General features: G+C 39.9%; 1 protein-coding gene across 2 annotated transcripts; it reads left to right on the top strand.

Annotated features, from left to right (window-relative positions):
• Nucleotides 1–1,722: 1,722 nt before the first annotated feature.
• LOC147455993 (uncharacterized) lies at nucleotides 1,723–16,798 on the top strand. Of its 2 annotated transcripts, XM_086514586.1 has the most exons (14): nucleotides 1,723–1,889; nucleotides 1,978–2,819; nucleotides 3,454–3,628; nucleotides 9,050–9,133; nucleotides 9,353–9,594; nucleotides 9,785–10,019; nucleotides 14,149–14,228; nucleotides 14,325–14,409; nucleotides 14,475–14,606; nucleotides 14,698–14,811; nucleotides 15,089–15,136; nucleotides 16,073–16,157; nucleotides 16,245–16,298; nucleotides 16,440–16,798. In XM_086514586.1, the coding sequence occupies exons 2-14, from the start codon at nucleotides 2,605–2,607 to the stop codon at nucleotides 16,598–16,600; spliced, it is 1,710 nt and encodes a 569-aa protein (XP_086370712.1). In that variant the 5' UTR covers nucleotides 1,723–1,889; nucleotides 1,978–2,604; the 3' UTR covers nucleotides 16,601–16,798. The 2 variants fall into 2 exon arrangements, with proteins under 2 accessions (XP_086370712.1, XP_086370711.1); XM_086514585.1 differs by having other exon boundaries at nucleotides 1,723–2,819.
• The last annotated feature ends 3,687 nt before the right edge of the window (nucleotides 16,799–20,485 follow it).

The raw sequence follows: 20,485 nt of genomic DNA, 5'->3' as shown, positions 1-20,485 counted from the left end.
CACTCTCGCAGGAGTGAGGATTGCGTATGCTTGTGTGGCTACAGATAGACAGTCATAGGTTTCATAGGTTTTTGCAGATTTTTGCAGGCAGTTTTTGTTGTGGAATGCGTTTTGAGCTAGTTTGGTCACTACTTGCGTATATGGTTATGCACTTTACGCTCAGTTGAGTTGTTTGTCCCAGATTGTATGCTTGCAGTTATAGCAGATTGTGGAGATGATTTTATGCATATGTGAGCATCCATTTTGACGCATTTGATCATGGGTTTCATGATTGTGTAGTCGTCGAGTTATCTCCCACTTTGTTGCCAGTTTGGCGGCTCTATGGTTGAGCTTTTGCTAGAGTTCTGTACTTAGTTTACAGGGGAGACTGTGCCAGTTTTCTCCCAGGTTTTCTTGCCATAGTTTCTTGACATTCACTTATGGTTGCAGATATGTGTGACAGTCTCCGGTGATGACTTGAGAGAGACGATGACGTAGTTGCCGATACATGCGATGTTGGCATTGTGGTCACATAGGGCATATTAGGCGCCGTTGTTTCAGACGTATAAGACAACAACGGAGATTAGAGATGACAGACTCGGAGTTCTTTGATATGCTCATGCTAGAGGCTGATGAGTTGGTGCTAGGATGCACAATTTTGCCTAAGGGCGAGAGGAACGTAGCCATCCGAGTGTCGACGCTGACACATCCATACGCGATGGGTAATCCTGATGATGCAGTGATTGCAAATAGTGCAGGGGAGGCGAGTACAGCCAGGTTTGCACAGATTTCGTCAGCATGTACGACCTACCAGTGTTGAGGCCCGACCTAGCAACTGTAGTGGGAGCACTTGTAGCAAAGATTGTTAGTCATACGCTGACTGGCATTAGCATGATGCATATTGGAGTTTTGTAGACCATACGAGGTTGTCTGCGGGATTTACATGCAAGCTCTAACGTGGATACGCACGCTCGCCTATCACTAGAGCCGATACAGCTACATGTAGATCGATTGAGCGAGCCAGCGGGTGTTAGTTGAGAGAGTCTCTCACCTGTTTTCTTGTACATACTAGTAGTTTTGCTAGTAGGACCCACTTGTCGACACATTCGCCTTTAAATGGGAGATTGTTGGAGTAAAGGCATATGTGTCTTGCATGACTGCCCAAGCTTCCGTCCACGGACCACCTTGTTGATTGTATATATATACATTTAAGGAGTAGCTCATCTTGAGTCTTGCTCCACCCACAAAATGGTCTACTCTCTCTCTCTCTCTCTCTCTCCTTCTCACACTACATCTGCACCGTGCACGCATGCATCCACTCACACACACTCTTCATTGTCTTCTTGTTAAGAGGCAATTGTGAGCTGGAGGGACCCCCCCTTAAAAATTGCACGGATGCCTCGTGAACTCCACACAATAGGTTGTCAGAAAAACGATTGAGCATACGCAGGCCTATGGGGGAGCCCTCTTAATCCAAGTATAATTCACACTCCCAGTCCCTTGGTGTAGGTTGAAAGTGTAAACGGGAAGGTTTTTTGTCGCTAGGTGGGGAAAGGAAAAGTGTGTGTCAGGATTCAGTGTGTGCGAAAGAGAGAGGGAGAGTGAGTGCTATCATGACAAAAACGAGAGAGAGAGAGAGAGAGAGAGAGAGAGAGGAGGAGGGGGGCGGGCCCGCGGCCAGCAAGCAAGGAAAGGTTAAATTCTTGCTTTAGAAACACCTGTAACTAATGAAGCTGTCAATTATATTTTTGCCTACACGACTCCGGAGTCCGACTCCGAGATGAGTCACCTACTTCTACTACTACGAGGCAGGCTTTTGATATCTTCTGCAGTTTCCTGCTGACCTCCGCTCTCCTTCTTCCTCGCCATCGCCCATGCCTGCTTCTCTTCGTTTTCGTACTGCTTTTCAGGTACCCTTTATGCAGTTCTAACTTCTCCCCTCTTTTTGCTCCCTCTTGTCCCTGCAATGCCTCACATTTTGCTTTGTTTCGCTTGTAGACGCTATTCTGCAACATGTGCAGCTTCCGTTTAACCCTACGTTCTTCGAGATTTTGAGCCCTTTTATGTTACAGAACTCTCCGTATATCGTTTAGTAGCACCCATTGTCTGCGTGCTGTCCACTTTCGCTCTTCTCACCGGGAGCTTCCTTTGTGCCGAAGTCTTTTCTTGTACTCCACCAAGATTTGTTACCTGGCTTTCCGAAGGCATTCGTTTGAATTGGCCTGTGTTGTGGCCTTCTGAACCTTCTTGCCATGTTTGCCTTCATGCATATGGCTCCAACTCAGCCTCGATCACTGCAATTCTACCGAATTTCTGGGCTTTTCCCGCCATGCCGATGTGAATCTGAGAATGTATTGTCTCACAGTAATTGCCTTGGAGATAATTTAGCATGGAGTTTCTCTACATGAAAGTCTGAGGAACGTGCAGGAAAGGGCCTTCTACAGGTTCAATGGAAAGCTCCCCTTTGTCCTTGTTAGGCTGAGGAACAAGAGCGATTTGCAAATTAGGGAATATAAGACAGCTACCTTTACAAGGGGTCTTCAACAGCTTGAACCGAGCTAAAGAGGTCGTTACAAACGGGTCTGCATAAAATAGCTCATGTGGAGATTCCAGAAAATTTAGCACATGGAAGACACAAAGAGCTGGTTTAAGAGGTTACAGCAAAGGGCAAAGGCTTTGCTTGGAAAGAAGAAGAGCTCACATGGCTCAGATAGTGGAAGCAAACAAACTGTTGAGGAGCTGCCATCCACCATTACTAGGCAAAAGGTTGCAGCAGCCAAGCAGTTTATTGAGAACCATTACAAGTCTCAGATGAAAATTTTGCAGGAACGGAGAGAACGGTAAAATTTCTGTGATTTTGTTTAAGGCATTTGCTAATTGGCAGATATGAAATTGAACAGAGCTTCAGAGCAAGAAATCCATAAGTTTGTCTCCCTTTATTATTGGTCATGTCCATGCTACGTGTCTTTGTTGACATGTTGCATCATGCATTCTGTTGTCTGTGATGCGGGTTGTTGGCTTGTTGCATGATCTCCTTAAATTTAAATGTGCTTTGTTTTCTAAAAGCGTGCCATGTCTTTGTTACTGTGGCGGCATCCAGCTTACTGTCTCCATATTGACTGAAGCAGACTCAAAAGTGTTATAGCCAAGTATCTTTTATTTAAGGGGGACTCTTCAAGAATGTATCAATGGGTTTTTCTTGTGGAAATTTGATCTTGCCTGGCATAGTTTTGCTGTTTCATAAAGTTAGATAAGTTACGAGTCCCTGAAATTTTGATCATCTCCTTCCTTCATTGCACTGTATTTGGACTTCAGTATAAGTAATCTGTCTACAAATGTGCAGCACATTAATTTTTTGAGACAACAATTCCTATACATTGATCTTTTTTGAACATGATTTTGATGGGTACAGATTGTTTGACCCAAATCTTCCTTTACACTGATCTTTTTTGACCATTATCATGATGGGTACAGACGGATCATATTGGAGCAGAAGCTTGCTGATGCTGATGTTACAGAAGAGGAACAAAATAACTTACGCAAGGATTTCGAGAGGAAAGAGACAGAGTACATGCGCACACAAAGGCGAAAAATGGGAGTTGATGATTTTGATCTTTTGACAATCATTGGAAGGGGAGCATTTGGGGAGGTGCTGCGTTCATCTTTTTTTGCCAGATATATTAGCATTATTCACACATAGTATTGCTGTTGAAATTGAGCTTTGTTAGAGAATGAGACCTAACATGTCTATTGTATGCATCTTCCTTTGGTATATTGATTAGCTCCTTTCTACCTTTTGCCCCTAGTAATGCTGCCGTCACTTCTAAATTGATGGAGAATAGCTTGTTTAGAAAGTCATATGGAGTATATTAGGCTGTTATCTTTGAGTATAGTGGAGTTTGAACCGACATAATATTCTCATTAGAATAAGAAATACTTAAGATTAGTCAATGTGACTTAGTCTAGGATGTACCCTATACTGATTTCAATAAATAGAGTTTGAAAGATATAAGATTTAGAAGCGAGTCATAGTCTTCTTAAGGTTTTATTTCAAAGGAAAGATTAGAAGCGAGTCATAATTTTGGCTTTTTCTTTTAAAACCGTTTTAAGAGACTATCTAGCTTGACGGTTCATTGCTTTGTACTTTTTTGACACCTTGGAATGAAAATAGTAACAATGCTCTTTAAGGATCAAAAGCTCATTAAAAAAGAGTTCCTTGTGAGATACATTCTCGAAAGTCAAACAAACTACCTTGAAACGCACGTAAGTCACTACGCTATGGAAGATGGTAACATGACTCGGTTTTGGAGAAGATTTTGATGTCTCGGATGATTTAGGATGTTGGGTCAGACGATTCAGGATGTTTGGTCGCTCACTAGTTCTACAGACCCAATGACTCTATCACGTGACACATCCAACCCTAGGTGTCCGTGGACAAGCTACAACATGATCAGGGTTTAGTTCTGTCAAGCTAGTCTAGAATAGGAAGCGATCTGGCACTTTTGTGAGTTTGTTCGCAGACCGTGCATGACCAGTCACTTAGAGTAGATGCATATCCTCCGGTTGCACATAGCATGATCATCAGCATTCCCATTAGAATCCATCAGGGGAATTTCCAGTGCATTAAACCTATTTTCCCTATTTTTGACATTTTTCACTTATTTATTAAGTAACTTTTGTTGGGATATAGGTAGGGCAATTTTGCTAAGATAATATATAAGCAAACCAAAGTTAGCGCTTTCTGGCAGATGAGGCAGCAGGAGAAGTGCTCAACATGCCAATTCTCAACAAGAACAAGAATCCCTCTCAGCAAGACATCTTCATGCATCTTCCATTGCCTATTCTGACATGGTATCAAAGCCCTGATCTGGTGCCGATTTGGACTTGATTGAGAGAGAAGAAGCTTGCTGTTTTTCCTGGTTTTGCTCAATTTTGGGGCTGATTTGGAAATGTGGAGGCCATGGACCCTCATCTAAGACTTCCTGTCCTTTACAAATTACCCTTGATTACCCCAACCTCACTTCATTGAGCAGAACTTGATGGAAGGATGTGTGGCATTGCTGGATTGTTCCGGTTTTCCCAGATAGAGTTATGTTGCCGTGCCTTCTTGCAAGGAGAGCAAGCATTTGGCTTTTTGGATTCAGAGGGGGAACCATTCTCTTTCCATTTTCTTCTTCAGAGAGAAGTGTTTGGACATCAGTAGCTAATATTTTTAGCTTAGGCTAAAAATGAATGAAAATGATTTTTCTGCACACAAGACTAATTTATGCATTTATTTGTACCAATCTGGGAAATTTACCGATGTTCGGATAGTACGACAAATAGAGCAGTGGCCGGATATTGTACAGAACGCATTAGAATAAGCACATGAATAAGATGGTGTCTCCAATTTTGTTGATTTAATATTTTTACCGTGGCTGCGCATGAAAGTGGCCGGCACAATATAAATACGTTTCGTCGGGAGCAGACAAGTCGAGTCTGGAGGGCATGGAAACATAAAAATCAAACGTGATACTGATTGGCCAAAAACTCACCCTTTTATACCCGTTTTCAAGCTTAAGGTTTAAAAACCTTTTAAAATAAGTGACTAGGTTGGTGGACAAAGTTAATAAACATTAAAATAAGAAGGTAGCATGAGTTTTTGTTTAAAAAATTCAGGGTAGAGCTTGTATGAGCTCTCTCTCTCTCTCTCTCTCTCTCTCTCTCTCTCTCTCTCTCTCTCTCTCTCTCATGAAAGTGCAGACACAGAAGAAGTGCAAAAGCTCTCTTTTTCTCATATCCACCCATAGTATGAGCTTTCAAAGGCCGAGATCCTCTCTTCATCATTCGGGAAGAGTATAGACTCAAGGAGTGACTTACTCTTGTCAAAGTAGTAGAGATCGAGTTTGAGACAGCCACTCCTGGCTATAGGTATTTAAATTTCAGCAATCAATTAATCGAGTTTTTCATGCATTATATGCATTAGACAAAATCCTTGTTCTCTTAGAACAATACAATAAATGCACATGCTTATATGAAGAAATCAGAGTGGTTTCTCAGAAGATCAAAAAGGCATTACTCTATTTCTAGATTTAGTGGTTCAATGTTTCGATTCAAGGGTAAAGAAAAGATTTTCCTTTTTTTGGTTTATGTGCTTGTAAGAACGATTCAATCTATAAATAAAAAATCTCCACAAGCGGGGTCCGAGCCCATGTTCTGGTCCCAATATAGCGTCTTGAGTTTTTCTTTTGTTAAAGTGCATGGTAAATTTAAATTATTAATAAAGAAGTGTGAGTCGACGCTTCCGCTTGTGTGACATTGGTATCAGAGGAAGGTCCTCTCTGTTCCTTTTCTACTAGGAGAAATGGTTCTTGGTAGGAACATACCCGTCAGGGCAAGCCAAGAAGAAGACCCTGAGCGCCTTAAGAAAGAGATGGCAGAATTACAAGCTGTTCTCGCTCAGCTAGATTCGTAGAAGGTACTTCAGACTCTTGAAAAAGGGAAAGCGAAGATGGTGGAAGAGCCACCTTAGAAGCCCCCAGAGTAAACTTAGGATATACCTGAGACTGGCGCTCCAACATAGCCTCAGAGGGACTTGTAGTGGGAACCTCTCGTCAACATGAAGAAGATTCGACCTTCTCTTCTAATTTTTTTTTCATGAAGATTTTGGACAACATAATCCCTGAAGAGTATCCATAGCTAGATAGAGAGGAGCACGTTGATCAACCAACGGATGCAGGAGAACAAAACCTGGAACAAAGAAAGAGTCGTCACAAAATTCATGTTCATAAAGATTCCAATACTATTTCCACGAAGCGGTCTCGACACCACAAGAAGAAGACTTTCATAGCTGGAGACAAGGACGTCAAATTGGAATATTACAACAGAAGAAGGATTGCCAATAAAGCTCTTGCTTTTATTCGCCAGTTGGCAGTAGCCTTTGTAGAAGGCAACTTCTTAGAACGATCCAAATTGTGCCATGTTAGTATGTATCTTAAGGATACTGCTTGCAACTAGTGGCTCACGACGATTCTTTATGGGAGTAAACCCAAAGATTAGAAAGATTTCAAAAAACATTTATACGCTTATCTCCTTCCACCTAATTTTGAAATAGATGTAAAGAAAGAGCAGGACTGGCTCTCTCAGAAAGAGCATGAGTCAATTTTTGGGAGATACTTCTAAATGTCACTTCATTCATGAAAGTCTCGGATGAAGAGAAGATGCGCAAAGTTGAACTCCAAATGACACTCAAAAAAAGTATGAAAATGTACCCTCGAAATGCCCTCGAGGTGCAATCTGGACTATCATTGACAGATTGAGTAAGCAAGCCCATTTCGTTCTTGTAAGAAAGACCTTAGACTATCAAAGATTATCACATGGCAAAAATCTTTGTGGCACAAATTTTCAAACGCCATAGAATGCCCAAAACGATGCAAATAAACGTGCTCCATAAAGTTGTTTAGGAATTTTAAAGAACCCATCATATTTCCTGTGTAGTACTTTTTAAAGCTACAAAGACAGTAAATACCAGAGTTACCGGGGAACGCCCCCTAGCCCCCGTTCCGGCGTTCCGGGGGGCAGTTCCCTTCCCAAACGTTCCGAAACGTCCCGGAACGTCTGACGTTCTGGGTGGCCAGTGCAAACCGGAACGGCCGTTCCAGAACGCCCCAGAAACATTCCGGAATGCCCCTGGAACGGCCAACGGCTACAAACAAATTTGGCAAAAATTAAAAAAATTGAAGTAAATGTTTGGGCTTCTTTTTGAAGTGTGCAAGGCCTCAAGGACTCATAAAATGCACCCCCCTCCCCCTTTCTCTCCACAAGCTAATCCTCAAGGCTCAAGCTCTCTCCCTCTCACACTCTCAAGATCTCTTCCTCTCAAGACTCACTCTCTCAAGGCTCAAGGCTTCAAGCCTTCAAGCTCTCTTCCTCTCCCTCCCACTCTCTCAAATCTCTACCTCTCCCTCTCACTCTCTCGAGTCTCTCCCTCTCTCTCTCTCTCTCTCTCTCTCTCTCTCTCTCATCATCTAGTCATAGCAAGGTTGAATGGTCTTCAAAACGAGTTTTTTGTGAGTATTAGAGTCAAAGCGCTCTAATACTCCTTGTATTTGAACACAAGGAGCTAAAAAATGCACTATTTGGGTGTTTTTTATACCTCCCGTTCCGCGCCGTTCCCATTCCGAACCCCTAGCCGTTCCCCCGTTCCGCGGGGATCTCGTCGCCGTTCCCGTTCCGCGTTCCGGGTAACTATGGTAAATACACCACATTGTATCATACTTCATCAGATCATGCCTTTTGTACATCAACTATAATGCACTTTGGCCTTGATAGTTTGTTGTATCTCAAGGACGTATTGCTATGAGGGTGATCATGATTATTGGACAGCTAAGATGTTCTCACCCTTCTCTGTTGGCTGTGGGCTATGAGGTGACCTTTTAAGGCTACGTAAGTTCATCATACATGTATTTCTGAGATGTAACGCCCTAGATGCGGACTTGAAGATGTGCCTTCGGCACATGCTGGTGGGCTTATGGCACATCATATATTTTGTCAGAGCCAGCCTTCCATGGCTGACGATAATCAATAATTATCAGCGTCATACTTGTGTATGATTTTTTCACTCCAACAAATCCTCATGATGATGCCCTTGTATTTTATGATTCTGCATTCTGTGGCATACTTGTCATGGATCTTACCTTCCAGCCCTAGTCATCTCTTAGGACATGAATTTTCATTTAAAATGTTCCAACTTTCCAGGGCCTCCGCCCTCGAGTCAGGAGCAAAACGTTTCAAGGTCAGGTGAGGCCTGTTCCATCCTTGAGCCTCATGGTCACAGCCCTCCTGTAGTCTTGACTCTATGATAGGTTCAAACAAGGCCTACTCCACATTAATTTCTTTATTGCAGAGAATTATCAACGGTGAAGGAACAAAGAAAGCAATTTTCCTGTTTGCAATAAAGGGCTTATTTATACCGTAAATGTTCTCGATCCAAAATTCTCCTGGGGCCGTTTTTAACACCTTGAGGTGTCTACAGCTTCTGAAATAAGTAGATCTCCTTCCTTTTGTTGACCTATCTCTTGGTTCAATGCAGGTAAGATTATGTAGGGAGAAGAGGACAGGTCATGTTTATGCTATGAAGAAGCTTAAGAAGTCTGAGATGCTAAGAAGAGGACAGGTATAACTGAGCACTGAGCTGATATTCATCAAAGTCTTGACAAGGTGTTTTGCAAATTAACTCCCCATTTATATATGAAGCGTAGAGTCAGGAAGGTTAAGAATTATGCTCTACTAATACTTCATACATGAGTTACAATGCAACTGTGGGGAATATTACAATGTGACTGTTTAATCCTTATCAAGATTTTGGCGAAATGTGGATGTTATCAATTGGCAGGTTGAACATGTCAAGGCAGAAAGGAATCTTTTGGCGGAGGTGGACAGTAACTGCATTGTCAAGCTTTATTGCTCCTTTCAAGATGAGGAGTACTTGTATCTTATTATGGAATACCTTCCTGGAGGAGACATGATGACCTTGTTGATGCGTAAAGATACTCTCACTGAAGATGAAGCACGGTTTTATGTTGGACAGGCAATTCTTGCCATTGAATCCATCCACAAACACAATTATATACACAGGTAGGGTCATCCTAAATTTTATTTTATTTCTTGCGGGTTGGGTTTTGTGGGGTGGGTGGGGGTGGGGTCTCTCTCTATCATGTCGAGCTTAAATTGTTGAAAGGATACTTCTCTAGTTGACCTTTTTTTATCAACTGGCTCTTTCCTCTATTTGCATGCTGACACAGCGACTAATATTTTACTCATGCAGGGACATCAAACCAGATAATCTACTTCTTGACAAGCATGGACATATGAAGCTTTCTGACTTTGGGCTGTGCAAGCCCTTGGATTGCAGTAAGCTGCCTATGCTACGGGAAAATGATCCAGGATTTGAAGACAGGGTTCGTGAGAGCTTGCATGTTGATGGGAAAAAAGGTTTGCCACAACCAAAGCGTACACAACAAGAGCAGCTACTGCATTGGCAGAGAAATAGGCGCATGCTGGTAAGTTGTAATAGCTTTTTTCACACGGTTGCTCACAATTGGAGGTGACTTAGAACAGGAGGCTGATTTGAGTTAATAATTTGCATTATTTAATGAAAAGCAGGCTATTAGTTTCAAAAGGTACGTGAGAAAAGAACCATATAAATTTCCTCTCTCTTGAACTTGAAGGTACTAGCCTAAATAATATGTCAAGGAATGGGTACAAAACAGTTTACCAAAAGTAAAGGCTCAACAATGGGGGATGCAGGTAGGTTTTTTGGGCTGGGTGAGGGCTTAAGAGGTTAGAAGAGGTGATAAAGTAGAATCGATTGCACTCCTAGAGATCCTGGTCCTATCTCCATCTTGGATCCTTCACCTTTGCCATTTGTGAGGATTAGTGGTGCATAGTGAAGACTTAAAACTTCATACTTAAGATCAAACTGAGACTCAAGATACTGAATGTGTGTTTGATTGATTGAATGAATGCTTGAAAACTGAGTACAATAGGCTCCTCATATAGGAGACAAAGAGACACAAATAAAAAGACACATCTCATGGTGAAGAGACGCGACTTTAGACGTAAGGACGCATCCTTTTGACGAAGAGCTGCAACCATTGGACGAAGAGTCGCAACCATAGAGCGAAGGGGTGTGAGTAGTCGTCGAATGAGTGTGGCTTTTGGCGAAGAGACATGTCTCTTGAGCGAAGGGTCGTGACCTTCCAAGCGTAGGGGTTCTCCTTGGCATGGCACTTTGCGTATCTCCAACTAGGAGTAGATGTAATACTGTAACATAGTCACAATCGTGACATTCCGTCCCATTTAAAATGAGAGCTTCGGTTAAAGGAACAACTTCTAATGTTGATAGAATTCTGGAAAAGCATTGAATCTTCGAAAATCTTCAGTCTGTGAGTTATCTGAAATCTTTGTCTTGAACTTTTGCTTCTTGCGAAACCTTTTAGCTTTGACTGCTTAATCTCATGTCATTGCATTATTTGAAGACTTTTTAGAGGAATCTGGCACAATCAGATTGACTGCAACAAGAGATTGATCTTCAAAATCCTTCATGTGATGTAAGACCTCTGGTTTAAAATCTTTCAATAAATGTGAAATATTTGGTGAAGAGGAAATCTTCTTAAAGCACTCTTCAGATGGGGTAACTTCAACTTTGTGAATCACTGGAGAGGATTTTAGATTGAGACTGTAATCATCTTCCAATAATGAATCCCAAAATTCTTTAGAATCATCTTCAGAAATTGCCACTTTATGACTTGCAATTGGCATATTATCATCCAACAAAGAATCGAAGAAAGCATATTCGTCTTCAGACTCGGAATCTACAACGATATCCTTATCTTGTCTGGTAATGAAGTATTACTTGGAAAACTTCTTGCTTGAAATCATCTGTCTCCATCAATTGATTCAGGAGAAGTTAATAAATTTAAAAATTCATCAATAATAATTTCTGCATTTGAATCGGAGATCATATTCGCTTTATAATCCATTGTATCATGTGTTTGACTAGTACACATGAGGCTTGAATCACTCGTTTCTTATGATAAAGCCCGTGTAAAATCAGTTCACGTCCATCTTTGAACAAATTAATAGTATGTCCTCAAAAGCTAATTGTTGGATCGTACTGGAATAACCAATGCTGACCAAGAATTATGTCGTAATAAGATAAAGGCATGACTCGAAGTCCAATTGATTACAAACTTATGGGACCCCATTCGATGGGGGCCAGGGAATCTAAAGAGATTTAAGCAGGATCCGCCACACACATACAAATGCATAAAAGATGATGATGTGGCAACTTTATGGATGCCCACGATTTGCGTTGACAGTGCCACGTGGTAGCCTGTATGGAATTCCGTGATTTGCACTGCTGAATGCTGACGTGGGAGCTGTAAGGAATTTTCATGTTTTGTGCTGGCTGCTTTTGGAAGGCCAGGTGCTTTTAGAACTTGAATGCTTTTCATGTAACTCCTTTTCAAGGCCAAGGGCCTTTTAAATATGTGCAGAGGCTCAGTCTCTAGCATGCTTCGGTGAGAAGTTCAGAGCGCGAGTACCGGCATTGTACCGAGTTCAAGTAATATCAAGAAATACCAAAAGGGGCGCCAATGTTTGGATTCTGTATGGAGAGAACTCTGGTAAGTTCTAAGACATAAATTTTAGTAAAATTTCAAGTTGTTTTACCAAAAAATTCATAAAATTATTATATCTTTTTGTAGAGATGGCCTTTTTTATGTTTATAAAAGCCAAGTGCTAGCACTTAGTGTTACAAAACAATGGAATGGACTTCAAAGATAAGTTTTCAAGTCACATGCAAGCTATAGACATAATTTCATACTTGAGCACGTGCTTAATAAGAGCATAACTTTGGTCTTCCAAAGGTCCCCTCATAAAATTGGTACTCTTGTAGTGCAATTTGACAACTACAAATGACTATATATGTTTAAACTAAGAATCTACGTATTTTTTGGGCTCCCTAACTCAATTAAATCTCGTTGCTTAAACTCTATCTTGAATTTTTTATCGTGCAAAAACTCTTGAAAATCTTGAGTTCTCCATAATAACATTGAAACCAAGGTTTTAAGTATCCTAATTGTGTATGTACCACGTACTTTGATACATTTAGTTGATCTACATGGAAAGTTTGATATTATTTGAGGTTTTGAATGCTTATGTCTCAAGAATGAAAATATGAAAGTTTTCTCTTATGCAGTTTTGAATATTTAAAATTGTTGCATGCCAAAGCCCTTTTACTTGCCACCTTAAGTGCTCAATGAAAAGGGCAAGCAATGTATCACTTTCTAAAACTCTACAATGATATGCTTGAAATGACGATATCAAAACATGGAACTTTCCATTATTTTATATACTCCAAATCAATTTTTTTGCACATGAAACTTCCAATTATCTATAACAAAATTGCGAAAGAGTCACCTAAAATTTTCTACAAGGTCGCTTCATTTTTTCTTGAGCTTATAAAGGCGATTTCTTCAAAGCATCAATCGCAGTCTTACGAGGGTCAACTTGATGAGTATAGTTCTTGATTATGATAGATTCTAAAATGCAAGGTTATATTTTTAAAAGACCTTGTAGTTAACATATTTAAGCATAACAAGAGGGTTTTCTTAAACAAACCGTATAATGCAAGTAGCATTTAATTTAAATCTGTTAAAAAAGGACACTTAAAAGTGTCTCGTTTTGGTACCAAACTAGTGTTGAAGTCTGTTCAGTTTGTTCTTTTTCGTTGGCACGTGGTGCCGTCTTGTGACATATGACACATTAGAGATATTCGTTCCTGATGGCTTTTATTAGTTCTTGTAGATTTACAGATCCTAACTTAAGAGTTCAAGTGCCCACATTTAAATATCCCGAAGCTACTCAAAAAATAAGAAAATAGTTCATTTAGCAACATTGAGAACTTAAAAATCAACCCTTAATCTTTCCGAGAATTAAAAATCAGTTCTTTCAGAGGCCTTAGAAGCCGTTCTTCATTGGTGTGCTTGTACTCTTGCACTGTATATAGCATCCTGCTACGTGTTTACTACCCGCACCACAATCTTACCTGCTAAAAATCAATCGGATCCAAACTACTACATAAATTCACATGTGCACATCTAAATATTATAAAAATGATTTATAATATTTAGATGTGCTTATAAATCATTTTTAATAGCAAATTAGCTATAGTCAAAATAGTCACAGTTTATATGCAGCAATGTATTCTAGTTCCAAAACGGTCTTGTCAGCCCACTTTTCTATTTCAAACAAATGTTTCCATCTATTTTACATGACAATATAAGTGAGATTTAGAGTGTTTAACGTGGTCTAATATTTTATTTTACCTAATTGAAAACCTTGAATGGATTTCTACCTTTGAAGTTTTTTTATAAATGATTTTTGAGAAAATCTTTTATTTACACCAAACATACCAATGAAACCACAAACTACTGTTGCTTACACAATTAGTGCTAACCTCATTGGAGCAGACAAGAAACCTTCCATTTGTTTTGCAACAACTGGGGCATACAATCTGTTTCTACACTTGAAATGCCCTCATTTCCAGGCTGGGCTGGTTTTGTTGTTACAATATTTGTTTATTTTTTAAAATCTAATTTAGGTTGTTTTTCTCTGGTATTGTAGGCCTTTTCAACGGTTGGAACTCCAGACTACATTGCTCCAGAGGTTTTGCTTAAAAAAGGCTATGGTATGGAATGTGACTGGTATGTTCTTGTTTGACATTTTTTCTTTAAACATTGAGCTCAACTGAACCAAGGTGGCACTAATTATTCCTAAGGCCAGCTTTGTTGTTCTCTTAGGTGGTCACTTGGTGCAATAATGTATGAAATGCTTATAGGTTATCCACCTTTTTATTCGGATGAGCCTATGGCGACATGTAGAAAGGTGAACGCTGCACCTCCCCCTTGGAAAGAAAGAATCCAGGCTTTACTGTTTTTTGTTTGATGCAGATTGTGAATTGGCGGAGTCATCTAAAGTTTCCCGACGAAGTAAAGCTTTCATCAGAAGCCAAAGATTTAATAAGCAAGCTATTATGTGATGTTGAGCATAGATTGGGTACCAAAGGGGCAGAGGAAATTAAGGTTTCAAAGCCTACACTCTTGATTTTACTGTGAGTTCTAGAAGCATCGAACGCAGGTCTTGATGAAACTTGTGGGGTTTTACCTTGTGCAGGCACATCCTTGGTTCAAAACTGTGTCTTGGGAGAAACTTTATGAAATAGAGGCTGCTTTTAAGCCTGAGGTGACAAATGAACTGGATACGCAAAATTTCGAGAAGTTTGAAGAGGTACTTTGCCTTGCTCACACACTTGTATCAATACAAAGGTATAAAAGCATGCTGTTTGCAGACACTGTAGGTTCTAACTTCTAAATGGAGCAGTGGACCTTGTCAATGAGTTTCCATGAACTTGAGAAGACGAGTTGCTTGTTCTTTTGGTCATCCTTAGTTGCTTATTCAGTGCAAGTTTTCATGTGCAATATGATGAAAACTGCCAAAAGTGTTCCTTTTTTTTACAAGAAAAAACTGCATTGGATTTTGATGTGAGATTCTGTGTATCTGATAGGTGGCAACTCAGCTGCAAACACCCTCCAAAGCTGGCCCCTGGCGCAAGGTAGATGAACCTCTTTTACATTTTCAAATTCTTGTTGACATCAGGCAAAAGTTTTTCACAGTATGTTTCTTTCTTTCTTTTTTGGGTCGATTTGCTTTGTTTAGACACCAAGAACCAGGAGATCCTGGTGTTCTGCATATTTACATTCTTGGTTTGTTATCTATATACCACTAGCATATCAGCCAAGATAAAAGTGAGCAGCTTCAGTCTCTGTGCTGAGAGGGATTTAGCAATTGCTAGGGTATGAGAGGGCCAACTTGATAATTTGTAGTGTATTTTGGTACGAGAAGAACTGTTTGTTTCAAAGCTCAAAGCAGGCCATGATGTCACATGGAGTGATGGACTTTCGAAGGTATCAAATCCAAATTTGTGGATGAAATGGTTTAAGGTGTAATTGGGTGGGTAACTCAACTTAGAGCTGAAGTTTGAAGTTAGCTGGGAGGAAATTACTGGTCAGTGGAGAAAGACAGAAAGGTGGACAACATTCTCCAGGAGAGTAGAGGAGCCAATAAAAGGACGGGTCCCAAAACAAAGACAATGTTTGAATAAATCCATCGTATCTTTTTTATTACTTGAATATGTGATGAGGTCGACATTATGTATGTGAAGATTTTCACATCAGCTATCTTTTGACATAATTCTGATTCAAAATCATGGACTATCATAGGAGATTGAACTGTGGAAGATTTGATTTTCCTTAAACTGGCTCCTCTACCCTAGTGATGATATGAATTACAGGCATGTTATGCGTTTTGAGAGGCTTTTAGGTTTTGTAGATTAAGGTTGTCAAGTTACAGACTTTGATTAATGTAAGGAACTCTCTTGTGTAGTCAGACTTTTAACCTAGCTAATTATTGAGATAGGACATTAACAACCTGGCATCTCGAATGTCCTGCTAACATGATTCTTTTGTTTTGTTTTTCTTGCACACTGAAGATGCTGTCTTCGAAGGATGTGAATTTTGTGGGCTACACGTACAAGAACTTCGAGATCCTTCAGGATGCTCAAGTCCCTGGAGTTGGTAACAATTTGCAAAACGCTCAACTTTCTTAGGTTACTTCCTTTGATGAATTCCAAACAGTTTTTGACTCATCTGTGTATTTACCAGCTGAATTACGAAAGAAAGTGAAGCCAAAGCGACCTTCGATCAAGGCGCTCTTTGGTAAGTGAGTTTTCTGCTTGTTTTCTTGTGTGCGCGCGGGGTTTATACATTATGTGCCATCTCTCTCTCTCTCTCTCCCCCCCCCGGGGTGCCATTCTTCGTCTATACTGCTACTTAAGATGTACGGCTGGAAATGTGCAGATTCAACTCCAGGTGCAACCAATTCTGTCAAAGGAAGCTTCCTCAATTTGCTACCGACGCAGTATGAGGTGTCAGAGTCGCCAGAGCCATCTCCTCCTGGAAGTATTTCATCACCGTCACGGCTTGGTCCTTTCCAGCAACAAACAGTACAGCCCAGATAGTCGTATATTCCTGTATCTCCTCCTCTCCTGGTGAGCTTGCGGCTTTGTGTCTATTCCCATGTTTCAGGCCACATCTTGGGACAATCCAGTCGGAAACCCATTCAAATTTTCCGGATCCCTCAACCCCTTTCCTCTTTACAAATTTGTGAATAGGTTGTTTTTGGAGTTGCTTTAATCAATTATTTATTTTTTCTGCCATTGGGCAAGTAATCATATTAGAACTCAGCAGCAGGTGCCTACGGTTTTTGTAAAGAAATTAAAATTTCCAAAACTTTTTGAAATGAGCATTAATTTGAATGGTATGAGAAGTGAGAAGTCCTAAGATTGGAGTCCACTCTAGGCCCAAGCAAATGCAATGCATTAAACAAAAGTATGGCAAGCGAGATTTGTTTTGTGGCACCCCATCTCTACTCTTGCATAATTGAGATATGGGAATGCTAGCGGACATGGTTCATGAGGCAAAAGACAAAAGGGATAATGCACCATTGAGGAACCTTCTTGCTTCCCTTGGGGTAATTAAGGAAAGAGATGGCTAGGGCTATAGTGGAAATGAAATGCCAATGAACCGTTCAAAAAAGACAGATGACAATGAAGCTTAAATGAACATAATGTGCACTAAATCATTATGTGTGCAAGAGATGCGCCTTATATAGGAGATATCAAGGATCTACAACTTGTAGCAAAGATGTGCTAATTGCATGACACACGTCTCCCACTTGTATTGTGGTCACCGTGCAAAAGACGTTTGGAGTGGAGTACAACTAGCCAAGCTACCTAGGCAACACATGGACATCACATAACTAGGTGCCACATAGGCTCCAATCGTGCATATAACCTAGTACTGCTATTTATTTTATCTTAGGTATTGTGATTTCATCAAGCATGTCATTAGTCATTTTGGCTAGCTCTCTTCTAGTACTAATTCTACCTCACTAAATAGGTTGTAGTTCGGGTATAAATCTTCATATGCGGTAACATGTTTTGGCTAAGACCTTGTTAAATGTGCCATTTTTGTTTTGTCTTAATTTGACTCGCCTTTGATTATATTTGTCTTATCCTCAATTGAGATCATGTTTTTCCCTAGGGTTTGTTCCAAGATTATTTATGCATCTCTTCTTTATATTGAGCATTGCTTAAAGATTTGCAAAGGGATCACAAATAAACTCTACTGAATCACACAGTAGAAGATTCGTACACCCTAAACAATAATATTTTGCACTATTTAAGAGAGTAATTCAAGTATTCCTATTTTAAGCAAGCTATAAAAACACATTTGCACAAATTATGTATATACTTCTTGTAGTGTTGGTGTTTCTTTTTCTACGTTTTGAGAATAACATTTCAAATCATCTAAAAAGACATGCATACCAACCACTGCAACACGATGAGTTATACTCTTCACGTAAAGCTAAGCAGAACTTTAACTCCTCTTCTACTTTTAGCTTTGTTTTATTTTTGCGTAGTCACTAAGAAGCTTGAGGGGATGAGATACTAGAACATGGCCAACCACATTAAAGCTAAGAAAAACCCTAAATATTTTGTTACTGAATTATATTCTTTATACGTAACACTAGGCAAAATTGTAACTCCTCTTCTACTTTTAATTTTTGTTTATTTTTGCATAGTTACTAAGAAACTTGAGGAATAGTTACTAAGAAGCTTGAGGAGATGACATACTAGAACATGGCCAACCACATCAAACAAATTTTAGGCCATGTTAGCCATGGGTTGTCGTGTTCAAGGTACACAAGAAGGTATGTTTAGAAGAACATGGCAAAATTTTAAACAAATTCAAAATTTTTACATAAAGCATCGGCCCTAAATGTGTATCACACGTGGGTGGGCTACTCTTGATGGACCTAAAAAAGCCTCCGCTTGGGCTTATAAAGCCCCAAGTTTTGCTTTGTCCACACCTCATGCGATCACATTATAGCATACCCAATTCCACCCAAAGCAATCGTGCATCCAATACTAAGACCATTGAAGAGGTGTGTCCCACCAAGCAACATAGTGTTGGACCTAATACTAGGTAGTCCTCACAGAGAGAACATAGAAGTTTTTTTTAAAAGGGCCTTCATATTGGGAATTCTCGGCAAGCAGAAATGTACATTCCACAGATCGTCAAAAGAAGCTAATTCTCTCTCTCTCTCTCTCTCTCTCTCTCTCTCATTTTGTGTGTGTGTGTGTGTGTGTGTGTGTGTGTGTGTGTGTGTATGTTTCGAAGCTAAATCTTTGCACCAAACACAACACTACATAATTTTTGTTCTCATAGTTAACTTTTGGGATAGAACTCGAGGTAGTTCTCCTTATCATCAAGTATGAAAAGGTTCCCCAAAAATTTTGCTTGCTCCTATGCCTTGCGTGCTAGATAAGAGATGGCTTTGGAAGTAAGGACCCCTTCATCTTGGATTGCTTCAACCTCTCTTTCATTGGCCTTGAATGGCTAACTATAATTATGCATACTAATTCCAATTATATACATAGTATTTTAATAGAAGACTTGAAGATTCCAAAAATTTTGGATGAGTTTTTCTTGAGATGTAGCAAATTTAGTATGGTTTTCGATTGGTTGTAGATTACAAAGGCCCTTGGCAAAGAAAGACCTCTTTAATTAGGTGGCAATATTTCTCAATATTCATCCAAGAAATCTATATATAGGTTTTATTAGATTTGATAGTGATCAACATGTGGTAGCTTCTATCCTATTTCTACTAATAAGATGTGTAAAATGTTTTCTTTGTGGTCCTCTTACTATGTAGCTCATGTCTAGTATCTAGCCATTCTATGCTATATAGCTTAGATATTCCATAAGAGCAAATCGATATTTTTTCTAGGTTTTAGGATCTATATGGCTCATATCCGCTATATGCCAAAAATAGTTCACTTTCACAACAAGGATTATCTCTACCATCTATACTATATAGATAAGCTATATCCACCTCATTGATCGTATGTAGCCCATATATGATTGTATAGCCTATAGCTAGGGTATCCTTAGAACCATAAAGGTGTAATATAGCTCTCAAACATAGTACATCTCTCTTTGGTTCGAACCTTAGCTATTTAGCTTTTAGGAGCTATATAGCTGAAATATATGTTGTATAGTTAATCTATATAGCTCCTATCTCCTACATAGTTCAAATTACCAACCTTTTCTATAAGGCCTATCTTTGCCATCTATATAGCTCATAGCTAGATGCATAGATTATACTTGGGGTAGAGCTCACAATTATCATGTTGAACATCTCTAGTACTACCTGTCATTGTCATTGTCATCGACTCAAGATTCTTTTTTAAAAAATATTACTTCTTAATATTCTTAATGGCTAGGCCTCAGGATCGTTTATCGCCCTATTTGGATATGACAATGACACCTTAGCTCTTTGCATCGTTGCATTACTCGTGCCTTCACCCTGGTTTAGACCCTCGAGCGAGTTGCTTGCATCTCCCAAGGCACGACCTCTACACCCTTGTTTACAATAGCTGCTTACTACCCCTCTCATGTCCTTGATTATCACCTTTGACTTCAAGCATGATTAGACCTTTGCACCTTGTCAAAGTTCATCCCCTAAATGCGTCGTCCCCCAATGCTACCACGTAGCTCATTCATGCCCCCACTTTTATGAACCTTAGTAGTCTTGTATGTGCCTTAGGACAACACGCACATGTACCTCACACCCCCATCGCCTCACAACAATCTTATGCCTAGAGCTCTGACAACCTTGACACATCCCCATTGTCTGTGCTGCCAAGCATGACACCTTTCTCGCACCACAATCCCCTTGCATAAATTGTCTCACCCATTTTAGCATCTTACGTAAGGCCACAAGCCTAAAAAGTAAAAAAACCTCAAAGGCCGCCATGCACATACAAAAATAGCATGAG

Source organism: Adiantum capillus-veneris, chromosome 6 (assembly GCF_014529385.1).
Source record: "Adiantum capillus-veneris isolate H3 chromosome 6, ASM1452938v2, whole genome shotgun sequence".
Lineage (NCBI taxonomy): Eukaryota > Viridiplantae > Streptophyta > Polypodiopsida > Polypodiales > Pteridaceae > Adiantum > Adiantum capillus-veneris.
This window is presented reverse-complemented; position numbering and strand designations above follow the sequence as displayed.

What these genes read in the sequence shown, in the direction of transcription:
- LOC147455993 (XM_086514586.1), top strand. Translation starts at nt 2,605, where the DNA reads ATGGAAGACACAAAGAGCTGGTTTAAGAGGTTACAGCAAAGGGCAAAG. An exon ending in TATGGTATGGAATGTGACTG is followed by an intron (nt 14,229 to 14,324) that starts GTATGTTCTTGT and finishes TTGTTCTCTTAG; the next exon opens with GTGGTCACTTGGTGCAATAA. An exon ending in AAGGGGCAGAGGAAATTAAG is followed by an intron (nt 14,607 to 14,697) that starts GTTTCAAAGCCT and finishes TACCTTGTGCAG; the next exon opens with GCACATCCTTGGTTCAAAAC.